The following is a 21509-nucleotide window of genomic DNA, read 5'->3' as shown; positions in this document are numbered from 1 at the left end:
TGGATGTAAACCCAAAAAAAGTTGTTTTTTTGTTTTTTGTTTTTATGTCATAACGTAGAGTATACGATATCCTATCATTTGAGCCCAGTCTTGCCACAAAGAGTTATTCCATCTCTGAGCAATTTTCTTTTATTGTTCAGTGAGATAAATCTTGACAAACAGAGAAAAACTTTGTCAAATCCTCCCCCTTGCTGTGAGTGACAGGTGATTTACATATCTCGTGCACTAGCCTAAGAGACATGCATTATTTTTTAATTCCCTCCTACTCCTTTCTTCTGCTGCTCTGCAAGGATTGGCTGTTCCTCACCTCAGCATGATTTGGCATGCTGAAGTCATGTGGTTACTTTCCTGTCTTTCCTGTCTTTTCACTGGATGTTACAGATAATAGCAGATAATAGCAGAAGTTCAGTGTAAGAAATACACAGGAGAAAATGCATGTTGATAAGGGGAGTGTAGAGGTGGGCGGAGAGCCTACTGACATTACGACTCCACCCACTGAACCCTGGAAAACAGACCCACCCACAAAATCTGAAGTTTTTCAGGTCTCATAGTAGACAGAGGGGAGAAATTTGACAGATAAGTATACATGCAGGAGGCGTGTATATCCTTCCAGATAACCCCTATGGCAGTAGTTTAGAAAGGATGAGAGTGGGTTTACATCCACTTTAAAGGATATGACTACACAAATGAAAACTGCTATTGGAGGTTGATAAGGTGTTATTGTGACATTACTTCTCCCTTCTCTAAATAAACACATTCTGAAGCACATGTGGAGTTTATACAATATCTTCCTACCTAGAGAGAATCATACATTCCTTATTTTTCAATTCTCACTGAGACTACCCCTTTGTACACAACAAATCTGCCATTTTTTTTTATCACCCACTTTAATTTGTGCTCTTCTTGTCATTAAATATTAATGATTGATACTTACTTTTGTATTTTTAATATATTTTCATAGTAATTCTTCAGTGATCTTTCTGTTCAGGTTGACCCATCCAAGCCAGTGGGTGAGAAAACTTCATCTCAGCTGCAATCTCCAAAGTCCAAACGTCATTCAAGTAGTGAAAACCATTTAAGGAGAGGTGATTACGTTTGCAGTTTTTGTGATTATATGATGATTTTTGTAGTTGCTGCATATTTTATTAGCAACATGGGCTAACCAATCTTAAAATTTCCTTTTGATGACATTGTTTTTTTTAGTTTGGAGTGCATTTTTAATCTTTTTTTTTTTTTCTGTAACTGAATTACAATTTTTTATTCAGAGATGTATGCATTTTAATTTTGTTGCACTTGTGGATTTTTTTAAATTTTTCTGCTGCTCCAGCACAAAATGCAATATTGTAATTTTATTGTTTTTATTTTACCTAGCATTGACTTTTGATGACCTGCAGAGCACAACATCTGAAGAAAAGGTATGTTTCTGCAGCATTGTATTTAATGTAACTACGAGCTGTCTTAAATCTATTAACTGATAATCCTTGCTCAGACTCCCATGCATGTAATTTTTATAACTATAAATACATGAAAAATAATAATGTGACAAGGTGGCTTCGTTTGTATAGATATGTTTTTATAGAATAAAGGAAACATTTCTCTATGTATAATAAACTCTATGGTTTTATAGTGCAAAAAGCTTGAAGAAGAATTTAAGTAGTTCCCCTAAACACATAGGAAAGGTTCAGCACTATACTATGAAAACAAAAGTTTGCTGTGCTTTAAGATATCCAAATTTATTAATCAGTATTTTATATGCACTCATTGATGTATTACAGGCATACCCCACTTTTAAGTACACAATGGGGTTTATTTACTAAAGTTGGAAAGTGCAAAATCAGGCTCACTTCTGCATAGAAACCAATGAGCTTCCAGGTTATATTACCAAAGCTTAATTGAACAAGCTGGGGTTAGAAGCTTGTTTGTTTCTATGCAGAAGTGAGCCTGATTTTGCTCTTTCCAGTGATAGTAAATAAACCCCATTGCGTACTTAATAGTGGGGTATGCCTGTATTATGATCCTGTAGCCATCCCCTCTTCATGATATGCCCTTTCACTGTGGTCAGCGGTGGGGATTCCTATGTGTTATACCAGGGGTAGCAAATAGAATCCAACATGTCAGGATGACAGTTGTCTTCATCCTTGTTATTCTAGGTGAGAGCTCTGTCAATAACTCCACCTACTTCAAATTGTGGTAACAAGGCAGCTTGTTTCTGGGATCAACCTCTTTCTCAAGCCTATGGGTCACTGTACAGATCTTCCTCTTCTTATCCAATGTAATATTGGTTTATCATGCTGACCTGTCAGTTCAAAAATAATGTTATGCAATATAAAAAAAGCTGACACTGTGATACATGTATGATGTATGAAAAAATAGCAAATAAAATATGTATGTTTCAGCATACAGTGGGGGAAATAATTATTTGATCCCCTGCAGATTTTGTAAAATTCCCCATTTACAAAGAAATTAAGGGTCTATCATTTTTATCATACAGTGCCTTGAAAAAGTATTCATATCCCTTGAAATTTTCCACATTTTGTAATTTTACAACCAAAAATGTAAATGTATTTTATTGGGATTTTATGTGATAGACCAACACAAAGTGGCACGTAATTGTGAAGTGGAAGGAAAATGATTAAATGGTTTTCAATTTTTTTTTACAAATAAATATATGAAAAGTATGGCATGCATTTGTATTCAGCCCTCTTTCCTCTGATACCGCTAACTAAAATCTAGTGTAACCAATTGCCTTCAGAAGTCACCTAATTAGTAAATAGAGCCCACCTGTGTGTAATTTAATCTCATTATAAATACAGTTGTTCTGTGAAGCCCTCAGATGCCTGTTAGAGAACCTTAGTGAGCAAACAGCATCATGAAGGCCAAGGAACAGACCAGGCAGGTCAAGGATAAAGTTGTGGAGAAGTTTAAAGCAGGGTTAGGTTATACAAAAATATCCCAAGCTTTGAACATCTCACGGAGCACTGTTCAATCCATCAGCAGAAAATGGAAAGATCTGATAGGGTTATAGGCAGTAAAACACACTGTTTTAATATCCTTATATCCAATCTCCCAGGACAAACTGCATCAGAGGGTTGGGTCACACAGTAATAAGCTCGTTAGAGATCATAGAAAAAGGAAAACAAACTCCATAGTGTAATCCTATTAAAAAAACGATTTATTTATATCCAGAATATCATCCCCTTTTAGGACTTGCACTTACATCAACAACATAATAAAACAGCATAGCATCAGACAAGGTTGCGTCAGCAAACCAGAGAGGGGATGGTGCGGTGTCTCCTACCACAGTAAGCTGCCTTTCCTGCAGTAGTAAGAGCTTTGTCTCTGAACAGCGTGCTGTAGTCACTGATGGTTGTTGTAAAGCCACACACTGACGCGTTCACGAACTGACACGTCTCACGAACACGTCAAAGTGGGTTTACGACGAGGAGGATTACACTATGGAGTTTGTTTTTCTTTTTCTATGATCTCAAACGAGCTTATCACTGTGTGACCCAACCCTCTGATGCAGTTTGTCTTGGGAGATTGGATATAAGGATATTACAACAGTGTGTTTTACTGCCTATAACCCTATCAGATCTGGTAAGAGTTTAATTTAAAGGGGGGATGTGAGTACCCCCTGCTTCTTCACGTGTGGTGGTGTTGGTGACAGTCTAACATCTCGCAAGCAGGAATTGAACCTATTCTGGACAACCTCATGGATTTTTAGCTGCAATATATATTATGGACTTTATTTGACTGCACTGCATGACTATTCCTTTGGTATTTTATTATATTGTCAGAGTTTATAGTGCTGCCAGTATCTGTATATGGATGAAGTACAGTTACATGGTATCCAGTTAGTGCGTACAGATTAATAGAGGAGTCTCATTGTTACCTTCTAAGTTCCAGTATGATGACAAAGAGTCAGCTAATATTTTTCAAGAACTCAAGGAGCAGGTGGTATAGTGTGATCTGAAGTAACCCAGGGCTTCCAAATATTATGGAATTTTTTTGGGCAACCTTTGGCCTCGTACGTCAATTTGTATAAAGATATAGCTTGATTGACTATAGTGAGCCAGAAGGCTATAGTAGGGGGATTGGGATTTCCAATCCATAGTGATCTCTTTGCATAGAACAGGATCATTTGAAGAAAGGTTTGCACATTCTTGGATATACCGTCATCATCTATATATCCTAGCAAGCATCTCAAGGGGTTACAGATGTTATGCAACTGAGTGGGGGAGCTGATAAGGGCCGTGACCCCCAACCAGAATTTCCCAATAGGCAGGCACTCCCACATTAGATGGAAAAATGTAATCTTTAGAGTAAACAAGGAGTAAAGTAGGACCTGTATAATAATTTGGTTTGAATAATTATCTCAGGAAGAGATGACAGACGATACCTGGAGGGGAAGCACTTCCCGCTAAACATCCTCTGTCAGCTCCGGTATGTCAGAGTGCCATTTATTTTCTGTGGTGCTAATCCTAGTTGTCGTAGTGTGAAGAAGGGTTTTGTAGTACGTGGATATTAGTGTGGTGTTAGAAGGGTCAGTTGCAAGATTTCAAAATTGCTGTTCACAGACGCTCTCCATCCAATCCGACAGAGCTTGAGCTATTTCGCAAAGAAGAATGAGCAAAAATGTCACTCTCTAGATGTGCAAAGCTGGTAAAGACATACCCAAAATAAAACTTGCTGCTGTAATTGCAGCGAAAGGTGGTTCTACAAAGTATTGCCTCAGGGGGGCTGAATACAGATGCATGCCACACTTTTCACATATTTATTTGTAAAACATTCTGAGAACCATTTATAATTTTCCTTCCATTTCACAATTATGTGCCACTTTGTATTGGTCTATCACATAAAAATCCCAATAAAATACATAATGTTTTTGGTTGTAACATGACAAAATATGGAAAATGTCAAGGGGTATGGATTATATTTCAAGGCACTGTAGGTGTATATTAAATGATAGAAACAGAATATCAACCAAAAATCCAGAAAAAAACACATAAAACAAATGCTAAAAATTAAGTTGCAGTTCAAGTGTGTAAAATACAGTAAGTATTTGATCCCCAGACAAAACATGACTTAGTACTTGGTGGAGAAACCCTTGTTGGCTGAAAAACTCCTCTCAGAACCCACTAGTTTTGGGGTTTTTACAGCCAAAAAACACCCCAGCCAAAAACAGTTGATAACAGCCTATGTGTGCATTGACACATAGGATAACATGATGGGGAGTTTATTGACTGTAGAAAAAAAAACGTCTGAAGCCAAAAACAGCAGCTGTAAAAACATCCAGTGTACATGAGGCCTTAGGCTGCATTCACACCTGAGCGTTTCAGCCTTGCGAGTTCAGCTGAACTTGCACGATTTCACTCCTGCATGTCAGTCCCAATTTCGGCTGCGATTTCACAGACATCTGTGCGGGTTCTGTACAGATGTCAATGGAAGTCGCACCCTGAAAGCACAAAAAGTAGTACAGAAACTACTTTTTGAAATCGGTGTGGTGCCGCAAATGCAGCGTCGCACCGATTTGGACATAGTGCCATTGCCAGCACTTGCCGCCAATTTGACATGCGATTTGACATGTCAAATTGCATGTCAAATCACACCAATGTGAACCAGGGCTTAAGTAGAGTAGAGTTTAGTAATGTGTAAAATGCTACAATGAAACATAACATTTTTGACGCAGTGTTTTGTGTTACTGTATTTAAGCCACTCATTATGTTGCACAGGACAATCTGGATTTAGATGACCTGCACATCCCAAGAAAAGCTAACTCATCTGTAGCTAATGGCACTCTGGGTTCTTCTCTCAGTTCCAGCGCATATTCATTGCAGGATTTGGGGACAAGTCCAGTCCTCAAGAGAAGCCTTAGGGAAAGGTCTGTAACTGCATGATTATATTGTCGACTTGTTTGTATTTTTCTGTGGATTCACTTCATCTACAGAATTCCTAGCTCTCCATTTTTATTAACCTAATTGGTTTCTTGTGTTATGTTTCATCTTCGATTCACTGTTTTATTTATTTTTGGGAAAGATTAATTTCACCCTGGCAGAGGCAGCACATTTTTGTTTTCTGGCACCTGCTTGAAAGCAAATCCATTCATCTCTATTATGAAGTTGAAGCTGTCATTCACATATAACAATGTCCTGTGCATTTTCACCTGTCAAAGTCCAGTACAGTGATAAGGATTGGTGTGTGAGCATCATGTCTCCACTACAACTGTTAAATATAAACTCATACTTGTGAAAATGGCCGGTGATAGATGAACTGTCTCTCACTGATGTGGTTCATCTCTAATGGATGAGGTTCATTTTAGGATTGACCACTTTCTTCTTTGTGAGTCCAGTGCAACAATGTACCTATTGTTTAAAAGTTTTAGTTCTCAACAGTATTTCACTTCCACCTTCTTTAAAGTGTATCTAAAGCTAAATCACTTTTGTACCTTTAAAATTGAATGGGGTTGAATTTTTACCCCTGCCAGTTTTTTTTTCTCCGTCTTTATCCCTGCTGAAGAGACTCACCCTGTCTATTTGTTCAGTTGACCATTATCGCTGAGAATGATATTGAAGAATGAATCCAAAAATGTAAGTTGCCACTGGAACATGCATTGAACAGAAAGTGCAATTTTCCAGTGGGGACATTTTTCCAGTAACAACTCTTTAACCACTACAATACAGGGCACTTTCACCCCCTTCCTTCCCAGCCCAATTTTCAGCTTTCATCGCTCTAGCGCTTTCAGTGACAATTGCGCGGTCATGCTACACTGTACCCAAATGAAATTGTTATCATTTTGTTCGCACAAATAGAGCTTTATTTTGGTGTTATTTATTCACGACTCCGTTTTTTTTTTTGCGATATAAGCGCAAAAAAAGCGGAAATTTGCAAAAAAAACAATATTTTCTTTTTTCTATTTGAAAAGAAATCCAATAAAATCAAATTTTGTCATAAATTTAAGCCAAAATGTATTCTGATACATGTTTTTGGTAAAAAAAATTCCGTTAAGTGTATAATAATTGGTTTGTGTGATCACGGACATATGTACGCAAATGATCATGTACATATGTGTGCAGGTGATCACGTACATATGTGTGCAGATAATCATTGGGACATGTGATTTTAGTGGGACATATGTGGGGGACATGTTTTTATTATTAGGGACATGTGTTTTTATTATTTGGGGACATGTATGTTTTGGGGACATGTGTGTTTTGGGGACATATGTGGGGACTGTGTTTGTACTGTGTGGTGTGTTATGTGTTTACACTACACTGATGATCAGTGAGTAAAAAGCTGTAAAAAGCAGCCCATACTCACTGATCATCAGCCGGCTGCAGCGTTCTGCTCTCCTCTCCTCAGCGGTGACTTCCGTGTGAGGAGAGGAGAGCCGATTGCCTAGCAACCGGCTGTTTGTTTACATCACATGACGGCCGTGATTGGACACGGCCGTCATGTGATCAGGAGGGCCAATCACAGAGCCCTCCTGCCGATCTGAGATGTGCCGTGTCCGGGTGACACGAGCACATCGGGATCGCGCCGCTGCGCGGGCACGCGCGCGCACGATCCCGCTACTCCTGAAGGACGTTCCTGAACGTCCTATCAGGAGTAGACGACTCCCACCCGGCCGTATATATGCATTGGCCGGGTGGGAAGTGGTTAAAGCCAGGTACACACCATTCGTTTTTTTTTTTGTTGAACGGAAAAAACAAAAAACGATCAGCTTCGGTCGCAGACACTGTACTAACCATGCTAGGTTAGTCCAGTGATCTCCCCCCCGTTGAGCTGTTGTGTTCTTGCAGGGGGATGGCCCCCCTCCAGAACACTGCGATCAGCGCTCTCTGCCATTGGCTGATAGCTCTGATCAGGAGTCGGTCAAATACCTGATATAGACTGACATACACACAGGCAGAATGTCAGATGTTATTTTTTGAACCGGCAAATATCTCCCAACATTCTGCCCATGTGTACGAGTCTTAAGAGGACATTTCCTTCTCTATGAGGAGATATCTTTTTTTCTTTGTCGGGTCTACAGGAAAACAAGGTAAGGAAAATCTCCACAATGGGACACAGATGACAAAAAAGCGATACGCGTTGTTTCCTTTTTAGACTTTATCCAAAACTAGAAAAGGTTTCATTTTTTGATCTACTTCATCATACTTCATCATCTTATGACATATATTATCTCATACAACAATCACAGGGATGGAAATCTGATTCATTCTTCTCTAGTAATGTGCTCAGATTAAGCTCAGACTTAGCTCATACTTATCCTCAATACAACTATGTTCTTTTATTTACTGGTATAATAGAATATATCATTGCTCATCAAATAATGTTTACGTTTTACAAAGGTAATTGTGAATGTCTGGGCAATAATGAGAAAACCAAGTATTTGGTTAACACCAACTATGAACACAGTTTTGATAACAACCTCAATAGTCAATACAGCCATTAGATATTTCCAAACTTCATGTTTTTCAGATTGCATTTTTATGGCAGGAAATAGAAACTAGTTTGAGTTGAATATTTTTTTTTTTAAACAATCTTTATTTATAGGAGATTGGGTATTACAGCTTGATATACAGTAAAAGAATGAAAAAATATGAAAATAAACAGAGAGGATAAACATTTGCTGCAGGTAATGCTGATACGTAATACTCCAGTCGTTCCTTTTTCGTTTTTCACTTGTAGTGGGAACAAGAACATGAATAGTCAACAGTCATAAATTAACTTCGTACTGATCAGGTTATTAAGAGAGTATTTACCAGGTGACGGGTCAGCACGGTAGGTCAACTGATTGTTGGGCTGAGTAATCCCAGTCCGCAGTCTAGTTCGTGCAGTATAGGACTGGTCTGTCCTCTTGTAAGGGGTTCTCACGCGTGATACGCTTGGTCAGCTTTAACGTTCTTGAGTTGAATATTTAGCCCAACTTTTTTTCCTGCGTTTTGGCCAGAGTAGGGAACAATATAACTTTTTGGTTTTATCGCTGTTTGTGTCTCCATAAGGGAGGTTTTGCTTTCTTTTTCTTATGACCACACATACAGTGAGGGGAAAGCTTTCCAATGGTGACACAGACAACAATAAAAACCCAACAGATGGTATGCCCCTTCCTCACTTTTACCAACATTAAAGAAAAAAAGGTTTGCCTGGGGCTGGGCTTTAACAGAGCTGAAAAAAAATTACTGTGCCTTGTATAGCCTATTGAAATTCTCCTTGTATTGCTTGTATTTGATCTATATATTATTGGATGCTCACAACACACAGAACCTATAAAGCTGTGAAGGTTATTGACCCATATAAATAACATTTCACATATTACATGCCGTTATTCTGTAAATGAAATACTGTAAATGACAAACACAACTGTCCTAGAGGGAACCAATTGATGGAACCACTATTTCTCATTATCCATTGCTGTACAAAATATTAAACTGTTGCCATATCTTGGACATTACTCCCCTTCTGAACACTAAATCCCCATACACACTATCATATTTTCTGCTGATTGTTGTCTTCAGATTTACCAAAACCATGTAGTGCAAGGGCCTGCCTGATTGCATACAAATTGAAACTCCTAAGGTTTGACCTCATATTATATGGTTTTGGTAAATCTAAAGGAAAAAATCAGCAGAAAATCTGATAGTGTGTATGGGGCTTAACTTATAGCGGTGTGGTCAGGCTTAGATCAACGTGGTGATCTCAGCAGATCAGTTTCCTGTTTTGTTTTTTTAAACAATCTTTATTGAGATGTCACACAGACATCTCATAAAGTTCAATTGCCAGCTGTGCAGTGCGAAGCAGTGGATTGCTTCACACTGCACTGCGCTGAAAAATAGTACAACACGCAGTAATTTTTTCAGTGCATTGGGCTCACGCACCACTGCAAAGTAGTGAACCGGGCACATAGGAGACAAGGCATTTTTCCATGTCCATATGATGGGACTGCGCTGGAAGAGCTGCCCAAAGAAATCCCACTGCATCTGGTTTGAACCAGCCCTCATTGTTTAATTTCACCTGTTATTTCTTATGTGATGTTATTTCTGATGTGTCATCTTTTTTTAATGTTTTTTATTTCAGATGCCGATCTGACAATAACACCTGGGAGTCTATACATAACCGAGTGCGTAATCTGCTATCCACTCACAGCGCCAGGCAACTGCTATCTATAGTAAGTAAAACAAAACACTGAATTAATTGTGGTCTTTTACATAATTTGCAGTGTTACAACTTCAAATTTAGGTGGGTTCACTTTATTTTGCGGTTGTAACACTACAAAATGGGTCACTTAGAAAAACCACCTTTGGCTGCAGTTACAGTTATGAGCCATTTAAGTAAGTCACTACTAGCTGTTCATATCTGGGTCCTGCAATTTTTGCTCCTACTTGGCAAAAAGCTCTGTTAGGTTGGATGGGGACTGTATTTGTCTTGTTAACCATTATCTCCTATACAGAAAGCAATGGGAAATTAACATTTTTGAGTTGTCACAGAGGGTAATAGAAAAAGTTCCAATTAACTAAAATAAACACTTTGCTTTGGAGAAATCTTCTCTTACTTCCTGCTGTGTTCCTGGCACTAAAAATAAAGTGAAATTTTCCCTACAGGACAGACAGAAAAAAACCTGACGGGGGTCGTATTAATTCCCTACTCTAACCAAAACTAAAAGAAGGTTTTGGCTTTACATAAACTTTAAAGTAAGTGCAAAGGCACAATGTTTTTACTTTCATGCATTAAGTTAAAAAAACCTTCTGTGTGCAGCAGACCTCCCTAATACTTACCTGAGCACCCTCTCAATCCAGCCTTGCCTCTCAGGGGACTTGCACTCTTGATTGGCCTTTGGCAACAGTGGGAGCCATTGGCTCCTGGTACTGTTAATCACAGCCAGTGATCCAATTAGGAGATAAAGGGGGTGGGGTCGAGCCATGACTCTGTGTGTAAATGGACGCACAGAGCCGCGGGTTGGGAGCACACCTGCCTGGGTGCCCCCACAGCAAGCTGCTTGCTGTGGAGGCACCCGGCAGGAGTGAGGGGTCAGGAGCGTTGGTGAGGGACTCGAGAAGAGGAGGATCCGGGCTACTCTGTGCAAAACCATTGCACAGAGCAGGTAAGTATGACATTTTTTTTAATAAAAAACAAAACAAGGCTTTAATATCGCTTTAAGACATGTTTAATGGTTACTTAATCTAAGGTTTCATCTACTTATATCTTGATAATGTAACTGTAATCGATTGAGTGTAAGATATTGGTTACATTAGCATCCAATAAAAATATCTCACCCATTCTCTAGCCTGCACTAGAAGCATGAAAAGGAGCATCTGACTGTGTGCCGAATGTTTTCAGCAATGTAAATGGTTATCCCATAAAACAGTATGGGTCTCAGTTAGAAAACCATCGTTAAAGTACTTGTAAAGTCAGAAGGTTTCTATGCATTAAGATAAAAAGCCTTCTGTGTGCAGCAGCCAACCTTAGCCCCCCTAATACTTTCCTGAGGTCCCTCTAGCTCCAGCAATGTTGTGGGATTGTCTCGGCCGTCTGGGACTCCCCTCCTCATTAGCTGAAACAGCAGCACAGTGCCATTTACTTCCGCTGCTGTCAAAGTCAGTCATCCAATAATAATAGTAATGGGGCGGGACCAGGCCGCAGCTCCATGTCTGAATGGACAGAGGGAGCTGTCACTCGGCTTGGATGCCCCCATAGCAAGCTGCCAACTGGTGGGAGGGGCCAGGAGAGCTGAAGAGGGACCAGAGAAAAGGAGGATCTGGGCTGCTTTGTGCAAATCCACTGCACAGAGCAGGTAAGTAAAACATGTTTTTTTTATTTTTAATTAAAAAAAAAAGAGACTTTACAATCACTTTAAGAAAATGTCTTATATATAATGTTCTGTATGCATTCACATGCACAAATATAATAAATTATATAATAACTTAATACTAAAAAGTTATGTTAAATGTTTTTAGGATATTACAAATAGTGAAGCGGATCGTATCCTTGAAAGGACATCAAGGAAGATACTGAATAGTAGTTTCGATGGAAACATATTCTAGTAAAGTAAGGTAAACATATGTGTGGTTTTTCACTTAAAAAAACCTTGCAATTTCTATCTGTTGATTTGTTTGTAAAATTATGGAAAAAATATATTTTAATTTTTGGGCCTCACATGTTTAAGAATATTCAGAACATCTTGTTAATTAACTCTTTTGCTGCCATTTTTGTCCCCCTTTTTTTACTGCTGCTAAAATGCACATTTTAAGCCTAAACCACCAAAACATGTATATATATATATTTATATATATATATATATATATATATATATATATATATATATACTGAAGGCAGAGACCTTGTTGAACAAAATTGTGACACAGTTGCAATTTGTTGTATCACACTATATTCACACCACTGTTTATTAAACCTATAATTTCAGTAAAAATACACTCAAGTGAATTTTAGTGCACACAAACACAATATAATAAAATACTCCTTGTAAACCGTCACATGTGAAATAACCCCAAATCAGTCCCCAGCTATATGAATGTGCAAATGTCTATGAAGTCTTGAAGGTTGTATTACTGAAATCCAAAATCGTAAATAAAGTGAAAATGCCCAGAACAAAATTGTTAAGTCCATTACAGTTGAACAAAAATATCAAGTACAAATTTTAGGAACTGCAACCATTTTTATGCACAGTCCTCCCATTTACAAGGGCTCAAATTATATTTTTGTTGAGAATCATTTATTGGCAATGATTGCCTGAAGTCTGGAACCCATGGACATTACCAGGGTTTCCCCCTTTCTGATGCCAGGCCCTAACTTCAGCTGTCTTCAGTTGTTCTTTGTTTGTGGGTCTTTCTGCTTTTATTTTTTTAAAGGTTAAATTTTTTTAAATTCGTTTTTAGAAAAATAACAATCAAAAATAACATTGTACATCTGTACCTAACATGTTCTCGACTTTACATTGTTATATTGTTAATTGTATAAATACAGGATCGCTTCTTACTCGCAATGCCTAAATAATAAAAGTATTTTTAACATATTGCTCTATGTGGGTATACGTATGTTCCATTCAAATTCCTCCCCAATATCTACATATTTGGAATACAGTAGTACATCTTTCATGTTCAGGATCATGATCATTACCTATTCCCACTTTAGTAATTATTATCTATGTCTCTGCCCCCCCCCCCTTCCTAATCAGATATTCCATCACACGGGGCATATTTCAACCAATCTGCCCATACTTTGTCAAATTTTTTAGTACTCCCTCTGGCCGTATACGTGAGTTTGTCATTGGTAGTGAGCTATTTACTAATCCTATCCAATTTTGTAGAGATGGTGGGGTTGCTTCCTTCCATCTGAGAGCAATTGCTGTTTTAGCGTAACAGAAAAGTATTCTAAGTAGAGTCTTCTGAGATGTGGATATACTTTCCTCCTCCAAAACACCCAATAGGCACCTGGCAGGAGAATAGATATTGGGTAGGGCTAAAGCATCTTCTAGATATACGAGGATTGCTCTCCAAAATTTAGCTATTTCTGGGCATTGCCAGACCATGTGGAAGAAGTCTCCCACCGCCCCTTTACATCTATAACATTCAGGTGAATCCATTCTTCCCATTTTGTGGAGCCGCTGTGGGGTGTAGTAAATTCTATTGAGATAGTGAAATTGTAATAGCTTGTCTCTGGCCTAGATCAGTGAGGGTAGTGCTGTCTCCAAGACCTCATCCCAGGATTCCTCTGCGATGGACGAGATGTCCGACTTCCATTGTGCGGACACCCTGCCCATCCTGGCAGAAGAAGATGTCAGTAAAGTAAAGTAATACAGAGATATGAGCTTGTTGTGGTCCTCATCCGCTATTAGCTGTTCTAATTTGATGGGGTTAGTATCACCTCCTGTCTACCATATTGTGCGTGTACAGTATGCCTCTGCTGCAGATACAGTACCTATAGAAGAATGTATTAGGTAGCTTGTATTCTATTTTCAAATCTGTAAATTATTTGAATATTCCCTCTTGGAAAAGTTGGTGTGCATACTTAATCCCATACGTTGCCCAACATTCCCCATCCGGCATTTTAAAGATTTCCACCAGCTGGAGGTTATGCCAAAGGGGGCGTTGGGCGACTCAGAGAGGCCAGTTCCCTTTATTTTAACATTACACATGTGGAATATTTTATGGGATAGCTTCAGTATATCAGCTCCGTGTGCAGGATAAGGGCCATTTCTGTACAATACGTTAATTAATGCTTCATAGGAGTGGACCTGGGCCGCCTGAGTAGCCACTGAGGCAATATCCAATGTTGGGAAGCCCCACCAGTGCACATGTGTTAATTGGGAGGCCAGATAATAACACTGTAAATCTGGCAGTGCCAGACCTCCCGATCGAATCGGTAGGTGCAACATGTCCAATGACACTCTGGCTGGTTTGGCTCCCCACAGAAAGGACATTAGTATCTTATTAATTCCCTGAAATACTTTTTTGGGGATATAGATCGGTGTGTGCCACAAGTATAAAAATCTAGGGATGTATATCATCTTATATATATTTATTTTACCCAGAAGGTTGAGGGGAAGTGTACGCCACGTCTGTAGATTTTCAATCTCAGCACTAGGGGTGATATATTGTTCTTAGTATAATTACTCAATGGCAGCTGCACCTCAACCCCCAAATAACGGAACTGGGAAACCTTTTTTAAGGGCACTTTCAACGGCGGCAAGCTAGTATCATAGGGTCTTTCTGCTTTTAGTTTTGCCTTCAGCAAGGTAAATATATGCTGAACCAGGTTGAGATCAGGTGATTGACTCGGCCATTGCAAAATATTCCACTTCTTTTCCTTTAAAAGCTCTCCTGGGTTGCTTTTGCAATTTGTTTTGGACCATTGTCCATCAGTACTGTGAATTGCCGTCCAAATAATTTTGTTGCATTTCGCTGAATATGGGCTGATAGTATATCTCTAAACACTGGAAATTATCCAGCTACTTCTGTCTTCTGTCACATCATTAATAAACACCAATGACCCAGTGCCACTGGAAGCCATGCATGCCCATGCTATCACACTGCCTCCACCATGTTTTACAGATGAAGTGTGCTGCTTTGGATTGCTTTTAGGAAAAGTGCTGCAAGCAGCATCTTTGGGGGGGGGGGGGGGGTTTGCTTTACAGGCAACACGGCACTTTTAACCCCTTTTTCGGCCACTAGCAGAGAATAAAAATTCCCCGCTAGCACCCAAAAAGCACCATTGTAGTGTGAAACTGGCCTTAGGCATATCGTATATGCCAAAGGTCCCCAAGTGGTTGAAGAGCACCTGCCACCTTCTCAGATACAGCCATTTTGTAGGTTTAAACACAGCCAATTCAACTATGTATTATAAATTCAGAATCGGGGGATATATGTGCAGATAAAATATGATCCATTTTGGACAAAGTGATAGATAGATACAAATGAAGAGTTATCTTTGTGATACCCTAACTTTTCTCATAGATATAATAGGCAACTGGGGTCAGACAGCAAACACGCTCTATTCTGCCTATTCAAACGGTGTCAAGGTGAAATAAAAGGTGCGTTCTACGTGTTTAAGCCTTGTCAGAATTAAGTGTTCGCTACCTGACACCAAGATAAAACAGCACAGTTAGGGCATCATTAAAAAAATACCTAAACCCAAACCTTTTTACTTTAGTTTTGTTTGTTGTAGGGAAGGAAAGGAACACCTGACAGATATTTATTGCTTTCTGCGGCCTGCTGGGGAGATTCAAAATTGCTGTTATACTAGTGACAGAAAGTATAAGGAAAGCCAAACCTTTTGGTGCTATCAGAACAGAAATAGTAGATCTTCCAATTTAGACACCTGTGCCAGTGACAACTAACATTGGATTTCCCCTCACTTTGGAGAGATTTCCTGCTTTTAATTTCTTGGTATGACTCTCTTACAACAGGTAATAGGCAATCTCCTTTATAGGTCACAGAGAGTAAAAAAAGAAAAACAAATTAAAAAAACAGATAGGGGTATTAACAAAGTTTTAGGCCCCTTTCACATGTGAGGATCCTGGGAGGATACATTTTTGGACATCCGCTTGCTCAGCAGGGATCGCTCTTTTGATCCCCGCTGAGCCAGTAGATGACTAGTCCATCTCTGTATGCTGTACAGAAATGGACCAGTCAGATCTCTGCTTTCCTCTATGGGGGGATCAGATGAAAAACGATCGTCTGTCCATTTTCATCCGATCTGATCCGCAGACGGATGGAAAAATTGTGATTTCCTCCGTCATCAGAAACGGAGCATAGCGGAGACTGATGTCGTCGGATGTCAGCGGATGCTCATCCGCTGACATCCGCTATCCCATAGGGATACATGTATGTCCGTTTTTCATCCATGTGAAAGGGACCTTAGCTGTAGACATATTTCAAGCTTGGTAGGATTGTTTATATTACACAGTATATTTGTATACACAGTATACTTGTGCAAAATTTACTTATGACTCTGGTACTTCACCTGTAAGTGACTTTTTTGATAGACTAGAATTAGCTAGTATTGCTCATACAACTTTTAATGGTCACTGCAATCTGAACAACTGAATTACTCCTGACAAGCTGCTCAGGCAAAACACAATTTGCACATTGTGCTTTGCTGTAGAGTGCATTGCATACCTTGTAAATTAGTCAAATAGACAAACTTTTTAAAAGGTACCTCTGCATTCAGTCGCTCTCCCAGTCTTCTACTCCCCTGTTCCCGATCCAATTAGATATCTCTCACAGCTGCTTGCCAAAAATCTTCCTAGTTTAACCTGCAGATGCCCTCTCAAATTCCTCTCACCCCCTCCCTCCCTGCCTGTCAGCTGTGTGAGTGCCTATCTGCTCCCCTCTTGCTGCTATCAAACTGCAATGACATTCCTCTGCTATATTAAATAATGTCCTTAGTTTAAAAAAAAAAATGCCACTGTGTACCGCATTTCATAGTGGCACTCACATGACTGGCTGCCTCTCTCCTCCTCTTCTCTCCTCTCCCTGGCTGATGTCAGCAGGGGTTTCTGAGCCCCATCTGCCGTAGCTGTCAGATCGAGAAAGGAGGGAGGTCAGTGGCTGCAATTGATGGGCGCAGTGGCTGCAATTGATGGGCACAGTGGCTGCATTTTATGGGGTACAGTGGCTGCATTTGATAGACACAGTGGCTGCATTTGATCGGCACAGTGGCTGCAATTGATGGGCACAGTGGCCTCGTTTTACAGGGTACAGTGGCTGCATTTGATGGTCACAGTGGCTGCATTTGATGGGCACAGTGGCTTTGTTTTATGGGGTACAGTGGCTGCATTTGATGGGCACAGTGGCTGCATTTGATGGGCACAGTGGTTGCATTTGATAGCACAGTGGTTTCATTTGGTGGGCACAGTGGCTTCATTTTATAAGGCACAATGGCTGTATTTGATGGGTACTAGTCGCTGCAATTGATGGCACAGTGGCTGCATTTTATGGGCACGATGGCTGCAATTGATGGCACACTAAGGCTGCAACTGATGTTTTTTTTCCAGTATTTTTCCAGAATTTTTCAGTTTGTTTGCACCCCCCACCGAGTACCAGCCGCCACTGCTTGGATGGATGGATGGCGCAATCCAGGGCTCAGGATTTTCTAAAATAAGTAGGGCAGAACACAAATGAAGCGCCTCTGCTGCTACTTCCAGCGATGTCTTTTCTACTTCATACCACATGGAACTTCCTGCCTGTACCTGACATCCTGATTATTTTGAGATAACCATAACATTCATTGCAAAAAGTGTTTATTTGTTGCTAAGCTCCTGTGCGTATTCTATAAATGACTGACCTGACCTGTAACCCTCAGGTCATTCACATTGTTTATGCTTGAAATTTGCTTGTGATAGATTTGCAAACATTGATTAACTTTTTTTTTTTTTTTTAAAGGGCTAAATAAAACTGCTGATATGCCTTCAAGTGTCAACAATCTTAAGACATTTGGAACTCAGGGCGCTGGATATGTGGAGACTACTGTATGTAATCTACAACGCCATATGATTGTGAATGAAAAATGTATTTATTCTTCTGTGTGACTTTTTTGTATTTTTTGTATTGTGCTTTTTTTTTAAATCTGCTATGTATTGCAAATATTTTTTTATGACAATAAAATATGTAAATTATATCAGTTTTTATGTTTACTTAAGGCTGAAAGATTATGCAGATGAATGAAAGCGAATAGAAGTAATATTTATATTATGCTAAGGTCTCCATATATGAGAGATTGTTGCCTGAACATGTTCAGTGCAATTGTTTACCAGTGTGTTTTACCTGGAAACATTTTTCAGAGATAACCATGTGTGAAAGGCATCCCACTAAAATAAATGTGACAGCTTGGAAAATATCTGCTAATCCTTGTTGGTTTTTCTTGAATTTCGTTGGAATTAGTGCTTTGTAAGTAATGACTCAAACTATAACATGAAATATGATAATGTAAAAAGTCACTATGTAGTTCTGTGTGATTTTATGTGATGACAAATATCATTGATTTATATTATCCTTAGATATGGTTTAATATGTATTATGTTCATTTCCAAAAGAAATGCAAGAATGGCAAGATTGAAAGGGTATTAGAAAGTTTTCATGGTACCAGTATTGGTCACTCATCAGCGCCCCATTGTGGGGAAAATCATTTAAATTTTATTTTTCAGATAATAACTGCTTGTTTTTTGGTTGAAAGAGAAACCTTGACATTTGTCAGTTTTAGTGATGCATGCATGGGATGCATGGATTTTGTTGCATGTGTTATACAATTATCCCCAAAATATTATATATTTTTCCACATCCAACACTTAGGGTCGGTTCACACTGGGACGACTTGTCATGCGACTTACCCGCCTGACAAGTAGCGTCTCATTCTGTACAATGGAACCGTTCTAATTCGGAGCGACACAAGTCGCTCCGACTCAGAAAAAGGTTCCTGTACGACTTTGGGTGCGACTTGCATTGACTTCTATACAGAAGTCGTTTTGCAAGTCGCTGCAGCGGTCGTGTCCAGGTCGCTTGAGGCAGTTGCGCTGCAATTCGTGCTGCCTCAGTGTGAACCGGACCTTACTGACCCTAGCCCTTAAAAAAATTCCTACAACTACTTTAAACCTTTCACCTTAACCACTTTCAGACCGGACCATTTTGCTGGTAAATGACCAGAGGTCTTTTTACACTTTGGCACTGCGCTGCTTTAACTGGTAATTGCGCGGTCATGCAATGTTGTACCCAAACGAAATTTGCGTCCTTTTCTTCCCACAAATAGAGCTTTCTTTTAAAGGTATTTGACTGACTCTGCGATTTTTATTTTTTGCGATATAAACGTAAAAAGACCGCAAATTTTAAAAAAAAATGATATTTTCTACTTTTTGTTATTAGAAAAATCCAATAAACTCAATTTTAGTCATACATTTAGGCCAAAATGTATTCAACCACATGTCTTTGGTAAAAAAAAAGTCAATAACTGTATATTTATTGGTTTGCGCAAAAGTTGTCACATCTACAAACTAAGGTACGTTTTCTGGAATTTACGCAGCTTTTAGTTTACGACTGCCTATCTCATTTCTTGAGGTGCTAAAATGGCAGGGCAGTACAAAACCCCCCCAAATGACCCCATTTTGGAAAGTAGACCCCCTAAGGAAATTGATAAGTGGCATGTTGAGTCCATTGAATATTTTATTTTTTTGCCTCAAGCGATTGAATAATGCACAAAGTTGTCACTAAATGATATATTGCTCACACATGCTATGGGCATATGCTATGGGCATATGTGAAATGACACCCCAAAATAAATTCTGCTGCTTCTCCTGAGTATGGGGATACCACATATGTGGGACTTTTTGGGAGCCTAGCCGCGTACAGGGCCCCGAAAACCAAGCACCGCCTTCAGGCTTTCTAAGGGCGTACATTTTTGATTTCACTTCTCACTACCTATTACAGTTTTGAAGGCCATAAAATGCCAAGATGGCACAAAATCCCCACAAATGACCCCATTTTAGAAAGTAGACACCCCAAGCTATTTGCTGAGAGGCATGTTGAGTCCATGGAATATTTTATATTTTGCCACAAGTTGCGGGAAAATTACAAACTTTTTTTTTTTTTTTTTCACAAAGTTGTCACTAAATGATATATTGCTCACGCATGCCATGGGCATATGTTAAATGACACCCCAAAATAAATTCTGCTGCTTCTCCTGAGTACGGGGATACCACATATGTGGGACTTTTTGGGAGCCTAGCCGCGTACGGGGCCCCGAAAACCAAGCACCGCCTTCAGGCTTTCTAAGGGCGTTACAGTTTTGAAGGCCATAAAATACCAAGATGGCACAAACCCCCCCCAAATGACCCCATTTTGGAAAGTAGACACCCCTAAATTTAGGGGTACACTAGTGAGACTAGGTAATAAATGGCAGGGGGCCCTGAAACTATAAAAAAATAACTAACCAACCAGCGTCACCTGTAACAGTTATATGGTGATCACTGGTGAAAGGGTTAACTAGGGGGCAATCAGGGGGCTTTATGTGGTAGTATATGGGGGTCCCTGGCGCTATAAAAAGCTGCGGCGAACCTAAATACCTACCTGCCTAACTAGCGTCACCTGTGACACTAATACAGCGATCAGAAAAACGATCGCTTATTAGGCTGGGTTCACACTGGAGCGATGCGGGAACGCCACAAATCCGCGGCGGGTTCCCGCATCGCATGCCTCCTGGCGGCAGTTCACACTGCCCTATGCGAACTGCTGGGAGTGTCAGTGAAATGTTAATGACACCCCCAGATCAGTTCGCATATCGCAGTGCGATCTGCAAACTCAGATCGCATGGTGTGAACACCCATGCGATCCGATTCTGCTGCAGACCAAAAAAAGGGTCCCGTGCGAGTTTGCGGCGGGTGCGGCGGGTGCAACGCGAATTCAGCCATACTATCTGTATGGCTGAACTCGAATTGCACAGAGATCGGATGTGATTTGCACTGCAGTGCGGTGCGAATCACATCCGTTCTCATAAACCGCTGCAATGTGAACCCAGCCTTAGTGACACTGGCGACGGGGGGTGATCACGGGGTTAAACCTTTATTGGGGGGGTTAGGGGGGTACCTTAGAACTAAAGGGGGCTAACCCTAACTGCCCTAACAGTTATTACAGTCACAAATGACACCCGCCGGGTGATCAGGGGGTTAAACCTTTATTAGGTAATAAATGGCGGGTGCCCTGAAACTATAAAAAAATAACTAACCAACCAGCGTCACCTGTAACAGTTATATGGTGATCACTGGTGAAAGGGTTAACTAGGGGGCAATCAGGGGGGCTTTATGCGGTAGTATATGGGGGTCCCTGGCGCTATAAAAAGCTGCGGCGAACCTAAATACCTACCTGCCTAACTAGCGTCACCTGTGACACTAATACAGCGATCAGAAAAACGATCGCTTATTAGGCTGGGTTCACACTGGAGCGATGCGGGAACGCCACGAATCCGCGGCGGGTTCCCGCATCGCATGCCTCCCGGCGGCAGTTCAC

General features: G+C 40.0%; 1 protein-coding gene across 3 annotated transcripts in view; it reads left to right on the top strand.

The window, feature by feature from the left end:
* SPATA6L (spermatogenesis associated 6 like) overlaps nucleotides 1-18354 on the top strand; it is a 109061-nt gene extending 90707 nt beyond the window's left edge. For 2 of the 3 annotated variants that reach the window (XM_077475031.1, XM_077475029.1), the window contains 6 exons: nucleotides 989-1085; nucleotides 1372-1415; nucleotides 5733-5881; nucleotides 10078-10168; nucleotides 11955-12050; nucleotides 17901-18354. In XM_077475031.1, coding sequence (XP_077331157.1) covers nucleotides 989-1085; nucleotides 1372-1415; nucleotides 5733-5881; nucleotides 10078-10168; nucleotides 11955-12041 — 468 coding nt within the window. In that variant the 3' untranslated portion in view covers nucleotides 12042-12050; nucleotides 17901-18354. The remainder of the gene's footprint in view (nucleotides 1-988; nucleotides 1086-1371; nucleotides 1416-5732; nucleotides 5882-10077; nucleotides 10169-11954; nucleotides 12051-17900) is intronic. The other variant, XM_077475030.1, reaches the window with a different exon arrangement.
* Nucleotides 18355-21509: the final 3155 nt, after the last annotated feature.

Source organism: Lithobates pipiens, unplaced genomic scaffold (genome assembly GCF_037356315.1).
Source record: "Lithobates pipiens isolate NorthernLeopardFrog02 unplaced genomic scaffold, aLitPip1_a1.2 Scaffold_13, whole genome shotgun sequence".
Classification (NCBI taxonomy): Eukaryota; Metazoa; Chordata; class Amphibia; order Anura; family Ranidae; genus Lithobates; species Lithobates pipiens.
Note: the sequence above shows the minus strand (reverse complement) of the source record. Positions and strands in the feature narration are given on the sequence as shown.